Source organism: Hydra vulgaris, chromosome 13, assembly GCF_038396675.1.
Source record: "Hydra vulgaris chromosome 13, alternate assembly HydraT2T_AEP".
NCBI classification, from domain to species: domain Eukaryota; kingdom Metazoa; phylum Cnidaria; class Hydrozoa; order Anthoathecata; family Hydridae; genus Hydra; species Hydra vulgaris.
In genome coordinates, this window is record NC_088932.1 from 37212655 (window position 1) to 37238682 (window position 26028).

The following is a 26028-nucleotide window of genomic DNA, read 5'->3' on the forward strand; positions in this document are numbered from 1 at the left end:
ATATATATATTAATATGAACAACAAATAAATAACTTGAAACTTTAATTAGTTACAAACCTTTGTCAATTTTCCTAATTTTTCCAAGTTTGATTAAACAAAGAAGAAAATTATTTTACGCTTTTTTTTAATTTACTGCATAAATATGCTTATTATTATATTTTCTTGTATTATATATGGTATGTATAATTTTTATTTCACACATTTGGTAATTTACCACATGAAACTTTACGTGTTTAGTTTTTTACAAACTATTTTATTAATAGTAAAAGGAATCAGTGTTCTAGAGAACGTTCCCGTTGAAACTGATGATTATTGTTTAAATAATGAAAAAAAGTTGGGTAAGTGTATTTGTTTTGCTGAGGAATAAAATAATTATTTTGTTTTATTTTTTCTTTTATTTCTAATTTATTATTATTACTTTTTTAAATTAATGACTTTTATGAAAATAATAAATTGATGACTCTTATTAAATGTAATAAAAGTTATTAGTTTAATTTTATAAAAATAAAATAATAACTTTATTTGGTAAATTTTAAAAATCTTAAAAAAGAAAAGATAATTCAGTTTAAAATAAATATATACTTAACTGCTTAATGTTTTTTTTTTAATAGATTTTTTGTGTTAAGGTTACAATGACTAATTCAATTTTCCTTGTAATAGTTAATAATATAAAACATTTGTTTTATTTTTAAATTAAAGCATATAGATACATTTAATTCATAAAAATCATAATAAATATTTATTAATACAACATTATAAAGTTTAAATTCTAAAAGAAACATTTGTAAACTTTGTTAATAAGGCTCTGACTTAATATTTAAAAACCATCAGAAAATATTTGATAACTTAAGGATGTTTCAAATGATTTTATATTTAAAAATTGTTTTGTAGCAGTAAACTAAATTTTACTTGAATTATGTTTCTAGCTTTATACCTGATTTTTAATGGCTTGATTTCTTTTCTTCCTGTCAAAAAGTTATTGAGGTGCAGATCTACTAATTTTTTTTAGATGGTAGAGCCATCATAAGTAGAATCACTATAACTTATCTTTCTAAATAAAAACTATGTTTGACATGATATACTTTAACAAGTTAACTATTATTTTATTTATGTCACTAAATATTTTGTCTTGTAATTTCAACTTTCCCTGAAAGTTACCTACTTATTAACATTCTTGGTAATACTCTGTTTGAAAATTCAAAATGGCATTTTTCACACATTACCCATTGATACCTGTTTTGCTTGATTTCCTTTAGAAATTTATTACGAATACGTGTAGTTTTTTTTAATCAATCAGAACACCAAATGTAGTAATATTTAATTTTACAAACTTGACCCTGAAAATTCAATTATGTTTTTTAATTTCTATAATAATTGCAACTTGATTACAGAATCGTTATTATTTGTATCAAAAAAATTGTATAAATTTCTGAATCTGTTTCTAATGATGTTTTGTAATTTTTTGACGTCTAAATAAAACTTCAATAGAATACATTAAAATATCTTATCTATTAATTTAATTAGATTAATAGATTAAATGTATATTTTATGGCAGATAAGGTCAAAGTTTTTATAAAGAAAGTGTTATAATGATTTTTAAAAATGAAGTTTTAAAAGTTTCAGAAATTGAAATGAATAAAGCAGTTTTATCGAAATAAAAAGATTGGCAAAATCACTTTCAAAATTGAAAATTTCTGAAGTCTTTATGTGCAAGTAATAACTGTTGTTTTTGATTTTTTTTGATGTAAATAAAAGTGAAAATTTGAAAAAAAAGAAGTGTGAGAAGAAATCTAGTTCTTTTTTTAAAAATGACTTCAGCAAATTACTAGAATCAAACTGCAGATATGGATTATTTGACAAATCTAATAAAAGTACAATTTCTAAAACAAATGTGATTCTCGTAAATTGTTGGTATCAAGGTAATAGAAAATTTGATTTAATAAAAAATATAAGAAATTTAATTCTACAAAGAAAATTTACAGTTTTAAAGAGTTCAATTAATTTTAGTAAACTTTCAACATATGTATAGTCAAAACTATTTACATTTAATTTAAAAAAGTAGTTAATTTTTATCTTTATCTAAATTCAAACACTCTGCAAGAAGTCTGAACTTACTTCGAAAACTTTTTACTTTAAATTAAAATTTTTTACAAAAAACATTTTAAATTTATTTTTTCATTCACAATATTTAACAAGACTTTAATGGATTTTTTGAATTTGGAATAACTGGAAGGTGGTAGTTGGGAACTTACAATCCAATAGTATCATCATTTGGTTTTGCTTATTTAAACATAAGATGCTTTATTGCATTTTTAGTTCTCAATACTTTTGAAAATATTGGAATGTTGGAATGTTGGAATGTTGGTTATTGGAATGTTGTGTACATTACCCATTGGGCATGTGTCATCTGGGGGACGTCCATCCGATGTCTTGCAGACATCCATCAGACATCTATTTATACTATTATACTATTATTAAATTTGTATTCATTTTTTATAGTTACTTTACCAGTATCTTGTTGTTTAGTTCTATAAAAAGTGGCAAAGAAATAAAAACTTAGTTTCCCAATAGAAATGTTACAACATATTTTTAATCCGATGCTTAAAGCATACTTTTTTTGACAAATCAAATATTAAATGAGCTTTGTTTATACAAATAACTATAGTTCATTTTACAACAAATTAAATTTATAATTAAGTTCAGTTCTGTATTTTAAAGAAAATAAAAATTTCCATCAACTGTACTTACTTATTTTTAATAGACCATAGTGTAACAGTTTCAACAAAGGATACAGATGTCGTTCCTAAAAAAGGAATCTACTTTTACATTCCACAAATTTATCTTTTAATTATATTTTATTCTGATTGATAACTGTCTTCTTTTCAATGCACACATAACATTTTTATTTAAAAAGCTAAAGTGATACTTTGGCATAAAAATTTGAATGATTTTTAAATAGGAACGACTTAGGTTTTTAAATCTTTAAGTTAAACAATCAACCCTTTATGGATTTTATATTTTAACCCTTTATGGATTTTATATCTCAGCATATAGAAAAGTGCATAAAAATGAAATATACCTTTCGTTGCTCGAGAACAATAAAAGAAACATAGCGTAAGTAAAAAACATTTCATAACGATAATTCTTAATGCTTAGAGTCCCAGAACAAAACAATAGAATAGTTGCAAATGAATTAAGAAATAAGCAATTTTTTTTTTGAATGCAATGCAGTGAAATGAATAGTTATTGATTTTAATTGCGTCATTTTTATAGGAAAAAATATTTTTTTTTTTTTTTTTATTGTGGAGAATATGTATTTAAATATATAAAAATGTATTGTATTTGTAAATGTATTTAAATGTAATTAAATATATAAAATTAAATTACTATCTAAAATTTGTATTAAATTAAATATATAAATTATATAAATATATATTAAATATATATATATATATATAATAATATATATATGTATATATAATAATATATAATGTAATAATATATATAATATAGTATAATAATATATAATAATATATATATATAAAATATAATAAATAATAATATATATATATATATATATATATATATATATATATATATATATACATATATATATATATATATATATATATATATATATATATATATATATATATATATATATATATATATATATATATATATATAATAACATATATATATATAATAATAAAATATATATATAATAACAAAATATATATATAAATAAATATATAAAAATATATAAAATTGTATTAAAATAAATATATAAAATTTAATATATTAAATGTAATTAAATATATAAAAATGTATTGTATATGCAAATGTATTTAAATATATAAAAATCAAATAATTTTTTTAAAGTGAAACTTTCTATAAAACTTTATTTGATTAAAAAAAATTTGTTCCGTTTTACACTGACTTTCGGGGAGAATGAAGCATGTAAATATATGTGTAATTAAAACAACAATTTATTAACAAAACAAAAAGCAATCAATAAATTCAATTAAGAAAAGCAATAAATAATAACAGTTTTAAAAAATCAGTCAAATAAAATAAACTTTTTTATTCTTGTATGATGTTGAGTCATTTAAAGGTACTAAGGGTTTGAGTTGAGTTTTCAGCTGTGCGGCACTTTTTAGTGCAATAAAACTCAGTGTCTTTTACCTATCGCTTTGGTATGCATGTTTAACATTTTCACACTAGTACCGTTCCATATTTTGACTTGCTGAAGTTTCGCCTAAAACTTTTTGGCACTTTTTACTCTTAAATTGGTTTGCAGCTAATTTTTTCGTTGGACTTGTTGCTTGGTTTATTTGCTGTTTGCCATTAGAGCTAAGCTTACATTATCATTTAGCTTGTTTTGTTGATTTTTGCTTTCAACATCTTTCAAGTATTTTAGGTTTATTGAGACACTTCCCTTCAAATCAAGGCACATCCACATTGTCTCTTTTTTTGTGCACCAGCGTCTCAGGTAGTGTAGTTCCTGGTGATAGTATTGGTGATGGTACTATCATAAATTCCGGTTGTTGAGATGATGAAGGTTCAGATGAGGATGTTTCAAACTTATCAAAAGAATGTTTTAGTCTACTGCAAAAAAACCTTTTTATCTCTGGTGAAGTTTTTACACGTACCCAATTCAACAGCACTCAACATCAATAAAATCGATCAGTCAAAGTTACAAATTGCTAATTTTTCAGTTTATTAGGATTAACTACCTGAGCACATTAATGACATCATGACATGTGCGCAACAACTTTCTACTTGTGCGTTGATATTTTTAGAAAGTTTAAGCGTTTTTAAAAATTTCTGCCTGTTGTTTGTTAACGTATATAACATCTTTATATATGTTCTTTGTATCTAATATCTATAAAACTTCAAAAAGTTTTATTTTGTATTTTGAAAAACAAAAAAAAAATAAAAATGAAATAAAAGGGCAAGTAGTCGGATTTATGTGATGCATTTTAGAAACTCTGTGTGTAACTACTTTAGCTACTAAGACATATAAACGGATATAATTTTTAACACTATTTAATAAACTAAAGACTTTATAAAATGGCAAACAAGCTTTTGTAAAAATTCTCTCCCTATTGTTTGTTCTAGTATATGATATCTTTATATTTGTTATGTGTATAAAATATATAAAACTTCAAAAGTGTTTTAGTTTGTATTTTAAAAAATCAAAAATTTAAAAAAAAAAAAAAGGTGCCAATACTAGGATTTGAACCTCAGTAATGCACTACAGTAACTCTGAAAGCTAACGACTTTATTCACATAGGCGTGTTGTCTGACTAAAATTTTATAACTATTTAATAAACTTAAGGCTTTCTAAAATAACAAATAAACTTTTTTTTAAATTTTCTCGCTCTGGTTTGTTAAAGTGTGTAATATCTTTTTAGGGTAAAAAAATATAACACCTGTCCTACAACATTTTTTTTTTAAACATCTTCGCTTCCAACAAGGCTGCAAGCAGCCACTAATTAAAGTTGGAAGTTACTGAAAAGAAAAAGATGAAGATTGTAGAGCAAGATAACGATTGACGGACGACTAAAAGGATTGCAAATTATATGAATCAGGAAAGCAAGATGAAGGAAGCGAATTTCAAAGAGCTTATGTTCTAGGAAAAAAACTAGACGAATAACCATTTTTGGAGCACTTAGGAACAGTTACAGAAAAAGGATGACACTTAATTGAATGACGAGTAACACAAGAATGAATTTTAGTAGATGGCACAAGAGACGCTAGCTCATTAGAGCAGTGCCCATTATAGTATTTGTAGAAAAAAGAAAGAGAAGCAACATTACGACGATGTGATAATGGTTGGAGGTTGGCTGCAAGAGCAGGTCCAACTATGTTTACAATGTGTTTTTGCACCTTGTCTCAAAGAGAAAGGGCATCATTAGAAGAACCCCCCCAGATATGGCAACAGTATTCCATACAAGGCCGGATTTGAGATTTATAGAGGTAGAGAATAGAATCCAAAGTAAGAAAGTGACGAGCTCGATAAAGAGATGCAAAATTAGCACCTTAGCAGATGCTAGTTTTGCAACTGATTTGATATATGGTTTCCAAGAAAGATTGGAAGTAAGAGTTAACCCTAGAAGATGAAGAGTCGATGACTCATCGAGTACATCACCGTTCATAAATATAGGAAGATCTAAATTATTGCGATAGCGATTGGCTGAAAAAAATTGAGTTTTATCTGAATTAAAGTTCACCAGCCACTGTGAGCCCCATGCTGTAGCAGAAGTGAGATCCTTTTCAAGCTCAAATGCCCCCTCTAAGCAATCAGAGGGTGTTGGTTTCTTATCACGACAAGAATAAATGGTAGTGTCATCAGCAAACAATGCCACCTTAGATTAGAGAATATCTGGAAGATCGTTAATGTAAATTAAAAAGAGTATAGGGTCAAGGATAGAACCTTGAGGAATCCCTGAAGTTACAGAATAATAAGAAGAGTGCTATCCATCGAGGACAACTTTTATGCTACGATTGGAAAGGAAGGATTCAATAATCTTAAAGATGTTTCCAGATACACCATAAGAAGAAAGCTTATGGAGAAGACCAGCATGCCAAACTTTATCAAAAGCTTTTGAAATGTGAAGAGCGATGGCCTTAACCTCTCCGCCTTTATCTAATGAACCTATCAGTAATTACTGTTAGCAAATCAGCTGTAGTACAAGAAGATCGAAATCCATATTGATGGTCAGAAAATAAGTTATTAGATTCAAGATGAGAAATTAGGTGTTTGTTAATTAAAGATTCAAAAACCTTGCTTATAATAGGAAGTAGACTAATGGGACGGTAGTTAGACGAATCAGATCGCTCTTCAGAATTTTTGAAGATGGGGATAACAGATGCCGCTTTCCAGCAGGCTGGAAAACAAGACTCTGATAAGCACATGCTGTATAGTTTTGAGAGTATAAAAGACTGCTCCGTAGAACACTTCTGCAAGACAATAACAGGTATGTTGTGCGGGCCACAAGCGGTAGAAGAGTCTAGACAGTAAATCACTTTAGATACAGGCGCTGGAGTGATATGAACGTCAAGCAATGGATCAACCTGTTTGTTGGCAATATCAGGTAGAACGCAACTAGTGAAATCAAGAGAGGATATTGATAAAAAGTTTTTAGCAAACAATTCAGCTTTGTCTTTAGGTGAGGTGACAAAGTCTGAACCATACAAGAGAGGCGGAATTAAAGATTTGCCCTTATTATTGATATTATTAAAGATTCTCCAGAAATGACGAGAGCCTAATTTTTGAGATGAGATACAAGATTTCATGACCTGAGAATTGCGGGTTTTGGAGTTAGACAAAACCTTTTTACAATTGTTTCTGGCAGTAATAAACAGACCTCTGTTTTCTGGAGAATTGTTTTGCTGATAAATATGGAAGTAACAGTTTCAATTGGCAATCGCAGCAGCACAGTGTGAGGAAAACCACGGAGGAGAGTGAGGCTTGTCTGGAATCGTTGAGAGGGAACAAAAGATTCCATGCCGGCCTGAATCCACGAAGTTATGTAAGAACTCATTTGTCGACAGGAAGACTAAAAATTTCTACCCAAGGGCCATCACAAAGAAAATCACGGAAAGAACATCTGTGATGTACTCCATCATCATCTGTGTACTTTTGTCCAAGATCATCTGTATTTTTACTTTACTCTAATAACATCTGTCCAATATTATCTGTAAATTCAACAACCTCTAATGACATCTTTAGAAAGATGTAACTAGATCTGGTATGTTTTCTCCAAGCCTAAACCCATCTGGAAGAATTTTCTCCAGATGTAGTTACATCTGAAAAAATCTTGTTATTTTAACTAGATGTAACTACATCTAGTTAAAATAATGCATTATTAGTTAATCTTTTTTTCCTGGTGTAATTACATCTAAAAGAATTTCTATATGTAATAACATCTGGTTAAAGTATTGCATTATTAATTAACGTTTTTTCCAAATGTAATTACATCTGAAAAAAATCCAATATGTAACTACATCTGGTTAAAATAAAGCATTATTAGTTACTTTTTCTTGAAAATAACTTCATCTTAGAATCTACAAATGTAGTTGCACAGATGTTAGAACATTTTGATAATTTAAAAGATGTAACTATATCTGTAGAACCCACAGATGTAGTTGTACAGATGTTATAACACTTTGACAATTTAAAAGATGTAGCTACATCTGTAATATTCATTTAATTTTTGCACAGATGTTATTAGACACCAATGGTATTTCAGATGTTATTAGACATCAATGAAATTTTAGATATTGTTGGACAGATTTTATTATACTTCATTATATTAACAGATGTTGTTGGACAGATGTTATTAAACATGACAAAAACTGATGTTGTTACCCTGACCACTTTTTACATATTAAGTATAAATATCTATAAAAAATGAAAAGTGCTTTATTTTGCAGATTAAAAAAATTGGAAAAGATTTAAAAAAAAAAGTCTCAGTGGATTTGAACCATGGTGCTTTGCGTCACGTGCTCTTGAAGGGAAAAATGCGACATGATAAAATAGGGCAGTATGGCTTTTCATATAACAACTCAACAATAAAACTTAAAAATAGGTCGAAACAAAACTCTATTTACATCTTATATTTTGAAACACTAATTGGTTTTTTTATGTAATATTAACGTAATTTTATACGCATAAGTTTACTTTTTTTGCTTAAAAAAAAAGCATTAGTTTTTGTTATTCGTAATGGATGGTGTCCTTCGGGAGTAACTTTTTTAGGAATATTTCTTTGTGGTATGTGTTTATTTTGTGTCAATTTAGTTAGAGTATTTAATAGTTTTTAAAAGTTTGTAAAATTGGAGGCAGATATTACACAATAAGTCATTTTGCCCCAGTCACGTGACCAGATTTATGAACTTTTTAATTTTATCTCAAATTTTTTTACTTCGAACTGAAAAAAAATGCAGGCAATGAAACATTTAGAGAGCTTTAACATACTGACAAAGTATTATTCTTTCATGACTGATAGTTTTGCAATAACTTATGGATTTAAAAAAAGGTTGTCATCTTGACCCATCTTCTATATTAATATCATCACAGGATTTAATTGATTCAGTTTCTTTGTCTGTTGGTTTAATTTTTTCTTTTGGTATATCATCAATATTATCATATTTCTCATTTGCTTTATTTTAATGGTCTGTATAATAACAATAGTCTGTAATCTGAGATTACATACTCTTCATTTTGGCAAGGGTAAACTAGCTTCTGGTGATTTATCAAGACACTCTGTTTCTACTTATTTATATTTGGTTATCACAAGAAAACTCTTCAGTGAATTGTGCTATAACAGTTATTTCTACCAAAGTTTCTTGTGCTTCTTTTACAATCCTTTCGTCATTTGATTTAATTAAATGTTGTATGTTTTAGATAGAAAACTTTTGCTAAGAAAAATTTTAAGCGGAATTCCATTCCCATTTGATTGAGCATGCATATTAAATATTTATTTAAACTCTTGTATTCATTTGTAGTTAATGCTGCATTTTAATTTTGTATTTTGTTGTAAAGTGTATGTTATTTATTTTTTATGTTGGTAAAAAGTTAAGAAATATTCCTCGAACCCTTCGTAAAATAATTTCTTATCAAAAATTAACTTGATACTAAATTATTTTTTTAGTTTTATGTGTAATTTTGTTCTTTAAAAGTGGAAATAAGAAGATTTTTGAAAAACTAAGTTTAAACTACCCCTTCCCCCCGCCTTTTATCTAAAGTTTTCACCCTCTCTGCCACCCACTTTTTTAAAATTATTTACTTTTAAACTGTGATTTTAGGCTAAATATAAAAATTTAATATTGAAATTGAATATTTTTTGTATTAATATTGATCACCATTATATTTCTAAACAATGTATCTTAGATAATATTAGTAAACATAATTTATTTCAATTCCATGATTCTTAAAGGTTATTAAATAATAGGTTCATTCCATGCCAAATGAACCAAAATTTTAGGAATTCAACATGGACCCCCTCAGATTTTGATGAAACTTAGTGGGTTTCTTATTATTATTGAGAAAAGCAATTCCTGAAAATTTCAGCATAAAATCTTTTGTGGTTTCTGAGATATGGTCATTTAAAATTTCTGATTTTTCCAAAAATAAAAACTTCAGTAGCAAAAACATGTTTTCTTCATACTTTGAAGCTTTATATTTTAAAAACAAAATTTTAGAAAACCTTCTAATTTTCTTTATTGAAAACAACCTTAGACTTACTTTAACAAAACCTTGACATTGAATTCTCCAATGTCACATTTTTTCCATAATGGCTACCTAAAAAACCTAAAAATATGTTTGCAAATATAAAAAGTTGGTTTTTGATGAGTCAATATACAAAAGCTGCAGTTTAAGAAGTGAAAAGACATATTTTTTTAGCTTCTATATATGGTAGTCTTCCAAATTTTCAGAAATTTACTGATAAAATACAATTCAGTGAAAAATTATAGACTATTAAAAATGGCTGCGGCTAAAACTTAGGAAAATGTGGCTCCACTTCAAACCACTGGTAAGATATGATCAACACTGGTTTTAATAAGATTTTATTTTTCTTCCAATTTAATTGACCTTATTACAGTGATTTTAGAAAAAAGATAGTGGGTACTCATGGGGAAGTTACAAAATCAGAACAATGAAAATTGCTCAAAATGCATTAAAAACAATAAAAATAAAGTTATTGTTGTACTTTAGTTTGTATTATATATTGCAATACAAAGTTTGTATGAACTTAAGAGTATTTCATAATCAGTACTAGAAATAAGTCTTTAATTAAGCCTGAATTAAACTCAGTTTTTAAATACCTTAGCTCTTTCCTGCCCCATCCCCCTACCCCGTCCATTTACTTTTTAACATGCACATTTTTTGCCCTGAACTTAGAAAAAATTTGTAATTCTACACTTCTCATTACACGGTGTGTCTGGTTTTATGTCTGATGTATGAAGTACCTTTATGCTCAAACACACCACTAAACATACACATATAAAAACTGAAATTTAGTTTTTAATATTTTCTTATAAAACTTATAACTAGCCTATTAGGTAAAAATGAAAAGAAAGACTTTTAGTCTAATTTACCTAATATTTACGATAATGACTATAAATTTAAAATATTTTTCCAATACATTCACTATTCCAACCCTCCCTACTAATTTGACTTATTTGATTATCATGTTCAAATTTAGATTACAACTTATGCAACAAGTTATAAGAGTTATTTAACTTGTCAACACAATGCACAAGTTGATTATGTAATAAAGAATATTATTATATGATAAACAAACAATATAAATATTGAATCTTTCAAATAAATTTTGCTAAAAAACTTAGATCAAAGTGGTGTATTCCCACTGGAGGTGCTTCAGGTCTCCATTAAGTATGTGTTTGTGAGTACCACCAAAACTTTTAGCATTACAAATACCAGATATTTTAGACTAAAAACATCTTGACATTAGTTGTATGTGACTTAACAAATCGAGAATGCATGCTGAACAGTTGCAATAACTGCCCAGATACCGACACACTTTACCAGATACCAACAGAGTATCTTACTGGTTTGTTTGATAGACACAACATGGAAGATATCACCTTTAATCGGTGGCAAAAAGTCAATAAAAATCATGATTTAGTTCCAGTAACCCTTCCAGTGAATGATTTTATTGAAAAAGCTTGTCACCAAATAGACCAATTAAGGACCACCATTATATAGCAAAAACCAAGCAGCATATTTGCAGCATCTAAAAATACCATTACCAAGTAATCATATTTTAGCATTACTTGACTTTGCTGAAATTACAGGTTTTTAATTTAAGATTCAGTACAAGGTTTCCCTTCGAACAGTCAAGCAACATTGTATCCTTTTGTTATTTACTATACGGAAGAAAATATGATAAAATGTAAAAGTGTTTGTATCATTTCAGATCATTTACAACACAATACAAACTCATTTCATTGTTTCATTCATGAAGTAATAAAACAAAAGAGTTGTTGCCTTACTTTAACGATTGCATTTATTTTAGTGATATGGCAGGTTCACAATACAAAAATTATAAAAACATATCTAACTTATGTCACCATGATTTAGATTATAAAGTATCAGCAGAATGGAATTTTTTTGCTCATACCATTGAATAACTTTATTGTTCATTAGATGGAGGCAACAAAGCACGGTCTATTGCTCCTGACATATCTAAAGCTTTCAATAAAGTTTGACATGATGATCTTCTTCATAAGGTTGTTTTATATTGTGTATCTAGGAAAGTTAAATCATTTCTTTGTAACTGCTTTATAAAAGTCATTCCAACACTCTTCTTTATTTCCAGTAACTTCTAGGGTCTTCTTTATTTCCAGTAACTTCTAGGATAGAAGATAGAATCTCACGATTCTATCTTCTATCCTATTTTTGATTCTTATCTATAATTTTGTTTCTAATCTATATTTTGTAAAAAGCAATATAACTATTACCATCATTGTGACAACCATAAATTGATTTGATTAACAATTCAGGTTCTAGCCAGATTTTTTAGCTCTACATTTTCTTCATTAGATATGATTCTATTTAGTCATAGAGCCTGACATATATATATATATATATATATATATATATATATATATATATATATATATATATATATATATATATATATATATATATTTATATATATATATATATATATATATATATATATATATATATATATACTGTGGTGCAAAAATAAGAGCTGCTCTCCAGTTTTTGACAACAAACCAGCTCTTTTTTCCTCAAAAATGTTACCTGCCTCTGAGAATAGTTCCTCTGAATGACTAATGAAGGGGCTGATTGAAGTTTTCTTGCTATACAGCATATATGAAGATAATAATTCTTATTATCAATACATCATTTTAATACTGCTTCTTCATTTTTGAATTTACCTATTTCTTTCCCAGCCATAAAACAAACTATTTCTTTTTTTATCTCTTCATCTGTTATTCCTATACTTTTTCTTTGCTTTTTTCTTTTACAGTTACTTTTTCTTTCTTCTTCTAGCTCATAGCAATTAAGAAAACTTTTTGCAATTGTCATTCTTCAATTTGATGCATATAAAGCTGATGTAGACGGCTGACAACCTTTATTGGTTGGTGAGGAATTAGGGCTATTGGACGAAGATTAATCTGTTTCTGACATATTATCCATAGTAGACTCTTTTTGTGAATTTATTTGATCCTTTATCTCAGACAAAAGCCAAATTTTAGCCAAATTTTTTTGTTCATCAGGGAAAAGTGACAGTTTATACCTTGGATCAACAGCTGTGGAAAAAACAAGTACTTTACTCATTAGTACATTATTAAAACATTACTCATGAATCTTTTTTCAGTAGACTCTTAGCATCCTCTTCATTGATTGGACTCTAGAATCATTCATTTTGAATGATTCTAAAGTCAATATATTGAAATGATTCTAGAGTCATACAAGATTTAAAAAAAAAAAGTTCTACAAAAATAGAGCAACTCAAAAGAAGCAAAATTCTATATAAAGTTCAAAAATAATATTTGTTTCATGTAAAAATTATTATTTCAAAATATATTGCATAATAACTAAATTTTTTTTTAACTTAAAAAAAAGTGCATTTTTACAAGCTTTTCGATAATATTTTTTTTTAATATGGTTTTTTTATAAAGCAATTAATATTTTTGAACTTTTTATAAAATTTCACTACTTTTGAATGCCAGGTTGACCTACTTTTGAAGAATTTTGTTTCCCAGAATAATAGGGACTCTATAAATGTTCAAGGGACTTGGGGTACCTCTAAAAATATTTTTTTTTTCAAAATTTATTCTAATCCATTGATATTTTATTATATCGCATATATTTAGAGCTATTACAAAACAGTTTTAAAAAAATTATGTTTTTTAATGCACCCTAATATATATGCAGTGCATTTTTCGTAGAAAATGAGGTGCCAAAACTCACCTGTATTTTTCTTTACATGTCAAAAATGAAGTTGAAATAAGCAATTACATTTAGTAAATAAATTTTATATATATGTGTAGCCATTAGTAGGCTCCTTATAAAATCATACCCAATGAGACGGGAACAAATAAAAAAACCTGTTTTAATTAAAAAAGCTTTTTGAATTTTTTTTCAAGTAATAAAAAATAATATTTTTGAATAATCACGTGTGTTTTTTTTTGGTGGGGGCTAAGTGGGGCAAGGGGTCACGGCACTGTATTTAAGTTTCAATTTACATAAAACTATAAACTTCTATATAAATCTTTTCCAATTTTTGTTGGACAAATCTTGTCTCCTTTCCTTGCTCTTAGTGTCTACAGCTAAATGCCTTACCCTATGTAACCACGAATCGAAGTACTTTAAATGGTCAAAGCTTGTTAGTGGTGGTCCAATGTTAAATAAACTATGTTTAAACTGTTTTGGTCATTAATGAATTCCTTGTTGGTGTGATGATCAGATTGATCTGTGAAAATAATAATAGTCCTCATTCGCATTCGTTTGTACAAGTATGTAGATTGGGTACTGAATAATCAAAATTAAAAAAAAAATATTCTGAAAAAATATTCTCAAAATCCTTGAATACTTTAAAAGGAATCCGCGAATCATTTCTCTTTCATTTAATTGTACTCTTATTGACAGATTTCTTATTTTTTGGTCTAAGATAAGAGCCTATTGAAAAAATTTAACATCTTTGTCAGCAAGCAATCTTTTTTTTAATTGACTCTTTAAGTTTCATTTAAAAGGTGTTCAGATCAAACCGAATCAGTTTTTGGAACTTTTTTGGTGGAGTAAAATTCAGAAATAAAAATAGAGATTCTAAACAAAAACTGAAGCAAACTTGTGATAGAGACTTCAAAATAATTCACCAGCGCTTCAAACATATCATAAAAGTAGACACTATCAGTGTTGATTTTTGGCTTATAGTGGTTGACTCATCAATTATTAACAAAATTTGCTCATTGATTTCATGACTTCTGCAATAATTTTTTTCCTCATTTCGTTACCTTTAATATAGGTAACGAAAAGAGGAAAAGAATTATTATTAATATTGTCAATCATTTAGTATGATTGACAATAATAACAAATGAGTTTTTTTTAAGAATACGACCCATTTCAACTCCTATAATTGTTGATGATCAACTTCCATTTCAAAGTTGCTAAGGGACTGATTTCCTTCAGCAACTTTATATGCAATTGAAAATATATTTGCTGTTAAAATTTTCTTATGCATTAAAGACTTTAAATATTGTTTGAAAGAGTCTCTTTTTTAGCTTCTTTAACATTTTTAACGCAGCCTGATGTCAAGCAGATTCTTTGTAATCAATTTGATTTCTTTTCTAAACCGGAGAGTCAGCTGAGAAGAAGCTTGTGATTTTTGTCATATATTTAGTTTTGCGTTATTTTGTTTAGTTAATATTTCTATATCACTTTATAAATAAACCAATTAAGTTATAACTTTGAATTTAAAATGCTTATAACAGGAAGTTCGTTAATGATATAATAAAAATTTCTGTCTTAAATAACGTAAAGTTTGTGTTCTAAAAATAGATCATATTTAAAAAGCGTAAAAAAAAAGGTGCCAGAACGCCATTTCAGTGCATTCTATGAGATAAAAGAGCTGTATAAATGATAATAATCGCAAGTTAATATCATTTATAGTAATATATATCAATATCATGATTTATATTATGTTTTGGGAAACCACATTTTTACATTAATAAAAAATAATACATCCAATACAACACATTTAATCAGGTAGTTGCAATATGTTACTTGTACATATGTAGTTTTAATATGTAGTTTTTACTATACCCTTTACTTTACAATCTTTCCTTTGTTCTGAACATCTATTCAATATATCTTTAATTTTTTTATCCTCCCTCTCTTCTAAGTTTCATCCTTATTTCACAAACTATAAAAATTAATTGAAGAATTAGACTTATTAAAAGTAAATTTAATAGTTGGGTGGATACCATTCATGAAATCATATGCCTCTTGTCATTTTTCCATAGATCCACAGAGTGAAAAAAAAATATCAATGTGACATCTATAAAAAGTTTTAAATATGGGAACCCTATTCGAATTTTATTATCTAATACGCCAATATTCTCTTATCTGCCAATATATATATATATATATATATATATATATATATATATATATATATATATATATATATATATATATATTGACATATATATTTTACGTTTGGTAAACATTTTACGGTCCATTCACACTTTTAAATTAATCATTATAAAATACTCATAACAATTATAAGGTAATATCTTAAACCTTTTTTTTTAAAATATGTTAGTATGGTTTAAAATTATTTGATTTTTTAATATTTTAAAAATATTTTTACTTCAATATTACGTGGTCAATAAAACCTTCAAGTTGAAAAGTTCTTGAATAATTTTTTTAAATTGATCTTGTTTGCTATGTTTATTATGATAATAATATTATAATAGTGTGCATATTTAAAAAACATATAGCCATTTTAAAGTATATATAAAGTATGATATTTCAAGTGGCTGGGTTACAGATATTGAATTCAAAAATTTTATGCAACATTTTATTAGGTATGTGAAGCCTTCAAATGAATATAAAATTCTGTTGATTTTGGACAATCACTCTTCTCACTTACATTTTGAAACACTAAACTTAGCAAAGGAGAATGGAATAGCCTTGTTGTCTTTACCACCACCTTGCAGCCATAAGCTTCAGCCACTAGATGTATCAGTGTTTGGACCTTTTAAAAAGTACCTATCAGTTGCACAAGATGCATGACTGAGAAACAATCCTGAAAAAGCCATAGCAATTTACGATAAACCATAAATTGTATCTGATTCATTGCCATTAGCTATAATGTGTACTAACATTACAAAGGGTTTTCAAAAAACTAGCGTATACCCGTACAATGCAAACATTTTTGCTGATTATTTTTTACCATAATTTGTCACAGATCGTGTAGAACCAGCAAATCTCGTATCTGAGCTATTACACAGAGCTCATTCCGAAGCATGTTTAACATCATCTTCAGGTTAAACTGTCAATAATAGTATTAATAAAGAGACAATGCTACTTATTCTTGAAACTCCTAAACGTGTTTTCTCCAGAAACTGTGTGACCTTACCCAAAAGCAGCACCAAGAAAGATACATTTGTCAAGACAAAGAAAAAGGAAATCTGCTATTTTAACAGAAAGAGTTATATTAAAACAGCAGCAAACTAAGAAACTTAAAAAAAGTTGAGAAACAAAAAAAATGATCTACCTGTCAATCAAATAATAATAAAGAGCATGATAATAAAGAGACTCAGTTATATTGTATATTAAAAAAAGTAAAAAAACAAACAAACAAAAAAACTGAGAAGAAAGAAATTCTAAAGAAACCAAAAAAAGTTCTGCCTGTCAATTCTATGCAGATCATGGTAATAAGGAGACTCAGCTGCTAGGAAATATTAAAAAAGTTAAAAAACAATCAAACAAAAAAACTAAGATGACAAAAAAATTGAAGACAGGTGTAGAACATGATTATGCTTGTCTTGTATAATGGGAGAGTTATTCTAAAAGTCTACCAGAAGAAAATTGGATCCAGTGTCAAGGTTGCAATCAATGGTCTCATTCAAAATAAGATTCACATTTTGGTCAAAACTATATTTTTTTAACTGCAAAATGAAAATTAAAGACTAACATTAAGTGTTTAGTTATTATTTTATCATAATATTAAAAAGTTTTGTTTAAAAATATGTTTAAAAAGTTGTGTTTAGTTTTAAGATTAAAAAGTTTTGTTTCGTTTTTGTTTTAGTCTCAAAATTATTAGTTTTTATATTCACATCTTAAATAATTTGTCAAAATTAAAAGTATATATTTAATTTATAAGGAGACTATGTTTTGGTTTTATAACAGAGTTAGCAGTTGTCACAGAAATACATTCATTTTTTTATTGCTCAACTTACCCCACACAATTGCTCAACTTACCCCGCTGAGGTAGGTTAAACAGCCTAATAAACTTTCAATAATATTTTTTAAAACAAATCGAAAAAAGGTTTTTTGTCTCAATCATTTTTTAGCAGATCAAATTATCTTTCTAATAGTGAAAAAATTATATTAATCCAATGTACTGATCAAGAGATCTGTTAGACTTAGTAAAAATTGTCCAACTAGCCCCGCCCTACCCTATGTATATATATATATAAATATATATATATATATATTATATATATATATATATATATATATATATATATATATATATATATATATCTTTATATATATATATATATATATATATCTTTATATATATATATATATATATATATATATATATATATATATATATATATATATATATATATATATATACATATATATATATATATATATATATACATATATATATATTTGTATATTTATTTTTTATTTTTTTTTAAACATCTTCGCTTCCAACAAGGCTGCAAGCAGCCACTAATTAAAGTTGGAAGTTACTGAAACGAAAAAGATAAAGATTGTAGAGCAAGATAACGATTGACAGACGACTTAAAGGATTGCAAATTATATGAATCAGGAAAGCAAGATAAAGGAATCGAATTTTAAAGAGCTGATGTTCGAGGAAAAAACTAGACGAATAAGCGCTTTTGGAGCACTTAAAAACAGTTACAGAAAAAGGATGACACTTAATTGATTGACAAGTAACACGAGAATGAATTTCAGTAGATGGCACAAGAGACGCTACCTCTTTAGAGCAGTGCCCATTATAGTATTTGTAGAAAAGAAAAAGAGAAGCAACATTACGATGAGGTGATAATGGTTGGAGGTTGGCTGCTAGAGCAGGTCAAACTATGTTTACAATGCGTTTTTGCACCTTGTCTAAAAGAGAAAGGGCATCATTAGAAGTACCTTCCCAGATATGGCAGCAGTATTCCATACAAGGCCGGATTTGAGATTTGAGGTAGAAAATAGACTCCAAAGTAAGAAAGTGACGAGCTCGATAAAGAGATGCAACCTTAGCAGATGCTAATTTTGCAACTGATTTGATATATGGTTTCCAAGAAAGATTGGAAGTAAGAGTTAACCCTAGAAGATGAAGAGTGGATGACTCATCGAGTACATCACCATTCATATATATAGGAAGATCTAAATTATTGCGATAACGATTGGCTGAAAAAAATTGATTTTTATCTGTATTGAAGTTCACCAGCCACTGTGAGCCCCATGCTGTAGCAGAAGTGAGATCCTTTTCAAGCTCAAATGCCTCCAAGAAATCAGAGGGTGTTGGTTTCTTATCACGACAAGAATAAATGGTAGTATCATCAGCAAACAATGCCACCTTAGATGTGAGAATATCTGGAAGATCGAGTCGAAAAGAAGACTAATGGGGCGGTAGTTAGACAAATCAGATCGCTCTCCAGAGTTTTTGAAGATGGGGATAACAGATGCCGCTTTCCAGCAGGCTGGAAAACAAGACTCTGATAAGCACATGCTGAATAGTTTTGAGAGTATAGACGACAGCTCTGGAGAACACTTCTGCAAGACAATAACAGGTATGTTGTCCAGGCCACAAGCTGTAGAAGTATCTAGACAGGAAATCACTTTTGATACAGGCGCTGGAGTGATATGAATGTCAGGCAACGGATCAACTTTTTTGTTGGCAATATCAGGTAGAATGCAACTAGTGGAATCAAGAGATGATATTGATGAAAAGTTTTTAGCAAACAATTCAGCTTTGTCTTTTTTTTTGGTGAGGTGACAAAATCTGAACCATACAAGAGAGGTGGAATTAAAGATTTGCCCTTATTATTGATATTATTAAAGATTCTCCAGAATTCATGAGAGCCTAATTTTTGAGATGAGATACGAGATTTCATGACCTGAGAATAGCGGGTTTTGGCGTTAGACAAAACCTTTTTACAATTGTTTCTGGCAGTAATAAACAGACGTCTGTTTTCTGGAGAATTGTTTTGCTGATAAATATGGAAGTAACGGTTTCAATTGGCAATCGCAGCAGCACAGTGTGAGGAAAACCATGAAGGAGAGTGAGGCTTGACCTGGAATCGTCGAGAGGGAACAAAAGATTCCATGCCAGCCTGAATCCACGAAGTTATGTAAGAAGCACATTTGTTGACAGGAAGCCAAAAGATTTCCACCCAAGGGCCATCACGAAGAAAATCATGGAAATATCCCAGTCAGCTATACTGTAGTTGTAAGAGGTTCGATAATAAGAGCATTCAGGTGATGAAGAAGAATGAGATATTAGTTTTAGAGAGATTAAGCTGTGATCAGAAGCGCCTAAGGGTAAATGTGAAGAAACTGAGCACTGACTAGGTTCAGAAACAAGATATAAGTCGAGTAGAGAAGGTAAATGATTTGGATTGTCTGGAAAGTGAGTTGGAAAGTTGACTATTTGAGTTAGGGATTGAGAAAAGCAAAAGTTGTGGGCTTTAATGCCTGCAGAATCAGTGACACTAGTGCCAAGCCATTCAGAGTGGTGAGCATTAAAATCACCAACAACAACTATATTAGCTGATGGATAAAGAGAGAGGGCTTGGTCAATATGATCAGAAATAACATCAAAAAGAGTGCAGTCTTGAGATGAAGATATAGAACAAAGAGAAAGGCAATGATATAGAATGATATGGATGATATAGATGATATGGAACAAAGAGAAAGGCAATAGAGTGAAGTGGTGCTAAACGAAAGCACATGAAAGAATAGTCTGTGGATTCAAACCTAGTTTCAACAGATGACAAACGACAAATGGGTGAATTCTTACGAATGTAAATACCCAAGCCAAGCATGTGTCTATTGGAGTCTTTACGAATTAAAGGAAGATAACCATCAACACTAAGATCACAAGATGAGACAGCTGAACTCAAATTAGTCTCACAAAGAGCAAGTAGGAACTTTGCATGAGATAAGACTCAACAGAAGAAAAGATACTTCAAAGACCACGAATATTAGTGAATGATAGGTTTAGAGAACTTGGTGATGATGATGGTTTTTTGTGTTTTATAGTTTTTGGTACTTTATTCATTTTGAAATTAGATTGAAGAACTTGACTCAAAGCATAGATAGTACTCAGAACACTGTTTCATAGCCCAAGCAATAGCCTCACTAATACTAATAAACCCTAAGCTGTAACATAGGGCTCCAAATGTGGCCTCCGCATTGCACACCAAAAGTACAAACAGGGACACCATCGATGCGCAACATGGCACTGTTAATACTTTGATATTTTTCAGCTGTTGATGGAATCAGTTTCTCTGAGAGCTACCACAGAGTTCGGGAAACCTGACTACCAGTCGGCCTCAGAACCATAAAACTGAGTTTTACACCTGTACCCTCATTAGGAGTCATAAAAACAGAGACACAAGCAAAACCCATGCATTGAGTCAAGAAGATCCAGCATTCAACATCCTAAACTGGAAACAATTTAATAAAAATACATCTGTGCCAGCCTAATAGATGAAGAAGGGGTGCGAGGCTGGTCAACAGATAGAATCTGTTTACCCCTTAAGTCTTTGCCTAGGAGGCCTTCTACAAGACAGTAGCCAGGTGCATTTAAAATTTGCGCAAGATGAGTATTTTTATCGAGACACCATCTCTAGCCTTTACTTAACCAAGAGCCCCAAGGCAGGGGGTGTTTTAAGTCGGAGTTGGCATCTCCTAGCCTTTGCTTAAAAAGGCGTATCCTACAAGGCAGCAGGACATGAAGCAGATTGTACTGAGTTACATGTTACCAGTTGCAGGATAACCTGATCTGACTGATGATATATATATATATATATATATATATATATATATATATATATATATATATATATATATAAATATATATATATATATTTATATATATATACATATATATATATATATATATATATATATATATATAAATATATATATATATATATTTATATATATATATATATAAATATTACCTGATCTGACTTATATATATATATATATATATATATATATATATATATATATATATATATATATATATATATATATATATATATATATATACATATATATATATATATATATATATATATATATATATATATATATATATATTACCTGATCTGACTGATATATATATATATATATATATATATATATATATATATATATATATATATATATATATATAAATATATATATATATATATTACCTGATCTGACTGATATATATATATATATATATATATATATATATATATATATATATATATTTATATATATGTATATATATATATATATACATATATATATATATATATATATATATATATATATATATATATATATATATATATATATATATATATATATATATTACCTGATCTGACTGATATATATATATATATTTATATATATGTATATATATATATATATATATATATATATAAATATATATGTATATATATATATATATATATATATACATATATATGTGTATGTGTGATTGTTATATGTAACTTGCACATATTATCAAATTGATTCTGTTAAAAGAGTTAATGTTTTAAAAAAAATGCTGTACACAGTAAATGAAGAAGTAGAATTTTTGATTTTTTTGCTTATGTTTAGGAAGACAGTGTTTATGCACTAGCACATACATATGTTTATATATATAATAATAATAAATATATCAATATTGATTTATATATTGTTTGATAATTACCTTTTTGTTTAATTTAGGAAATTTAAGTTTTTCAGTTAATTTAGGATAAAGTTTTGGGTTTTATTTACCTAATTTTCTAATGCTTCTTTAAGAAATAAATACAAATTTTCATACCTTTAGAATCACATTATGTTGACAGTGTTTATGACAAAATATATATTTTAATTTAAGTAACATCTAATTTTTTAAGTCCAAGGTAAAACCAGGTAACAGAAGCCTTTTTCTTTCAAGTGAGCAATTTTTCTTGCCATAGTTAGTAACTTTCGTTAATTGAATATTTCTTTTTAGGTAATAACCAATTGTTAAACAATAACCAGAATTGCGCTTTTGATGATCTATCAGATGATGATAAGAATCGTTTTAAACAGAAAGCAAGTTTGTCTATCAAATGTTAGAATTTTTTAATTTAAATTTTTTTTTAATTTTGATTTTTAACTAAATTAAGAATTTTTAAATTTAAATTTGTAATTTAGTTGTAGTTTTTTTTTAATGCATAAAAGCAGTTAGTTGTTATATAAATTAAGTGCTTATAGAGGTGCTACCTACATTGATTTTTTTACAGATTTTTTTTAAATTCTTGAAGTCTCAAAAAAATCAATAAAAATGTCCTTAATAAAAAAACAGATTTATATACATTGGATTGATTCTGTACCATGGTATTATTTGGTACCAACATAAATTATATCATACAAGAAATGTGACATTTGCTACATAGTGTTGCTACGCAGAGGTGCTACACAGTGGTGCGTAAAGTTAATAATTTTGATAGGTTTAGACTTGTTAATTCATTTATTCACTTTTTTGATAATTCTAACTTTGCACTTAAAATGTTTTGTGACAAATGTCTTTACGTTTACAATTAGGTACCACGTATTATGTTTAATGCCATTTAAAGTTTATGTTCTGTTAAGTTTATGCTCTAATAAGTTTAAATTCTGTTAAGTTTAAGCTCTATTAAGCAAGACGCAACCTTAATCTCATGCTTTAGATAAAAGCAACTACAAACATTTAAATGAAAATTATCCTAACTAAACATAATTTTCACTTTTTCTAACTTGATTTTGATTTTTTTTATATATTCAAGGAGAATGTTTTCTATTTGTCAGAAAAGTTCACACAAAAAGCCATACAAAAAATTTATAAAATTGAATTTTAATGTATCTGGCTCCAAACTGAGCTATCAGGGACACTAAAAATTATTAAAAACAAAAAATTGTGACTTCAAACCTTTTTTTTTTCATAAATAGTGAGTAAGTTAAATGAGTTTGAAGTTCCATTTTAAGAATCGATGAAATTTGAATCACTTCAATGTTTATAGACATTGCGTCACGTACCTCGCATGATATAAGAAAACAAAAGAAAGCGCTTTTATTATTTACGTGGAATGTTTAAAACATAAATAAAATCTAAGATGAGAAAGTAAAATTGTGTTTTTAGATTATTGTAATGGATTCCCCTGTTTAATTAAAAATTTGGATCAAAATGAACGATTGGATGAATTCGTGGATTATTTTAAATTACAAGAAAATGACCGCAAAAAGATTTTACTTGCCTATTGCGGTGGTGGAAATCCCGCTAAGTCATTATTTGAAAAGTTGGAACAATGTAAACCGAAATTAAAAATCAAAGATTTGTGCGCGTGCTTGCAAACTCTTTGTTTGAATCGCGCACTAGAGTTTTTAAATAGTTTCAATTATTCAGACGAAGAAAAAGTTTCCAATATTAAGAAAATAGATTTATCAAATTTTACCTATAAACTTATCAGTTTAATCCCTAATGAACAACCCTGGAAAGATGTTGCTTTTAAACTCCTTGATACTAAAGAAGATGTTAACAGGATCGCGAAGTCTATCATGTACCAAAACGCATACAGTCCCACAGAAAAGTTGATTGATATTTTATCAAGTCAAAGATTGACGATGCAAGAGTTTCTTAATGCATTACAAAATTGCAAAATCCTCGATGCTTACGAGTTAATGTGTCAACAAATTATTGCGACGATAGAAGAAGAAAAAAAATTCGAAAAGAAATAAAAGAAGTATAAAAGAAAGAGAAAAAAAAAAGAAGAAGTAGAAAAATGAAGAATTAAAAAATATATATATAAAACGCTAAAAGTGAAATTGTAAACGATGAAAAGAGAATCAAAATAAAAACATTTTTCATTATTTTTATATTAACTTGAGATTAATTTTTTAATTAAATTTTTTTAATAATGACAAATACCTCACTTGGCTTATAATCACTGATAACTGCATCCAGTTTCCTTTTCGCAAACTGAATGTGAATTTACTTACAGTCGTATACATTTTATAACTTTTATTTAAGATTTTATCCCAAATAGAAATTATATTTTTGTTTTGCGATTTAATGCGGATACCGTTGAAATAAAAAGTTTTGTGTAAATTAATAATTTTTGCTTTTAGCTGAAAATTAATGAATGCTGTATACTTTTTTTAAAAAGTATTTATATTTTTTATTATAATTTCATTTTAAAAATATTTCAATAGAAAAAATGTTGGTTACTTTGCCTCATTTAAAATTTTGTATATTTAAAAACTTGATTATTTTTTCGTTATGTTCCCAGATTCCCATATAATGGTATTTTTTGTTCCGAGATTCCCAAATAATGGTGTTTCTGTTCTCAAATTCCCAAATAATGGTGTTTTTTGTTCTCTGATTCCAAAATAATGGTGTTTTTTGTATGCAAGGATTTCTTCCGCCTCCAAGATACGTAGCATTGTTCTTTAAATAGGCTCTGAGTTTTTGCATGTTTGTAAAACAAGAAATTTTTTATTTAAATATGTTCTTACTCCTAAAATACGCGTCGTCAAATAATGAACTTAAGATTTTTCGCATATTTTAACACTAAGAGACTTAAGCATAATCTTTTTATAAAATATTTCTACTTTTTTTAAAAAAAATCATCCTAAGCCTAAAATACAATATAAGTTTTAAGTAATGCTATGGTTGCTCAAATGGCTGCTAGCATAAAGTCGCGGTCGTCAGAAAGTAATGTACTATATGATAACATTACATTTTAGGTATATTTTAGCAATGCCAAAGTTCTTAAAAAAATATAAACAACTTAAAACACATATCATTTTGAGCATTGAACAGAGCGCATTTGTAAACGAAGAAAGTTAGAGATATTTATATATATTTGACTATTTTTTTTTTAATCATTGTTATGGAAAATAAAAGGGTAGTTACTATGGGAATGCTAAGGGAATTGATGTCAATTCAATCTGACACAGTTTTAAAGTGCTTTTAAAAAACATTTCAGTGTTTCCAATAAGAAATTGGTAGCTTAGAAAAAGATATTGA

At 27.7% G+C, this 26028-nt stretch overlaps 1 protein-coding gene across 3 annotated transcripts in view; it reads left to right on the plus strand.

The window, feature by feature from the left end:
• The window catches only part of LOC136089230 (uncharacterized), a 164470-nt gene extending 139439 nt beyond the window's left edge, over positions 1 to 25031 (plus strand). The window contains exons 9-11 of one of the 3 annotated variants that reach the window (XM_065815022.1): positions 265 to 339; positions 22993 to 23094; positions 24142 to 25012. In XM_065815022.1, the coding sequence (XP_065671094.1) occupies positions 265 to 339; positions 22993 to 23094; positions 24142 to 24737 (773 nt within the window). In that variant the 3' untranslated portion in view covers positions 24738 to 25012. Of the gene's footprint in view, positions 1 to 264; positions 340 to 22992; positions 23095 to 24141 lie in introns of all 3 variants that reach the window. The other 2 variants (XM_065815024.1, XM_065815023.1) reach the window with 2 other exon arrangements.
• Positions 25032 to 26028: the final 997 nt, after the last annotated feature.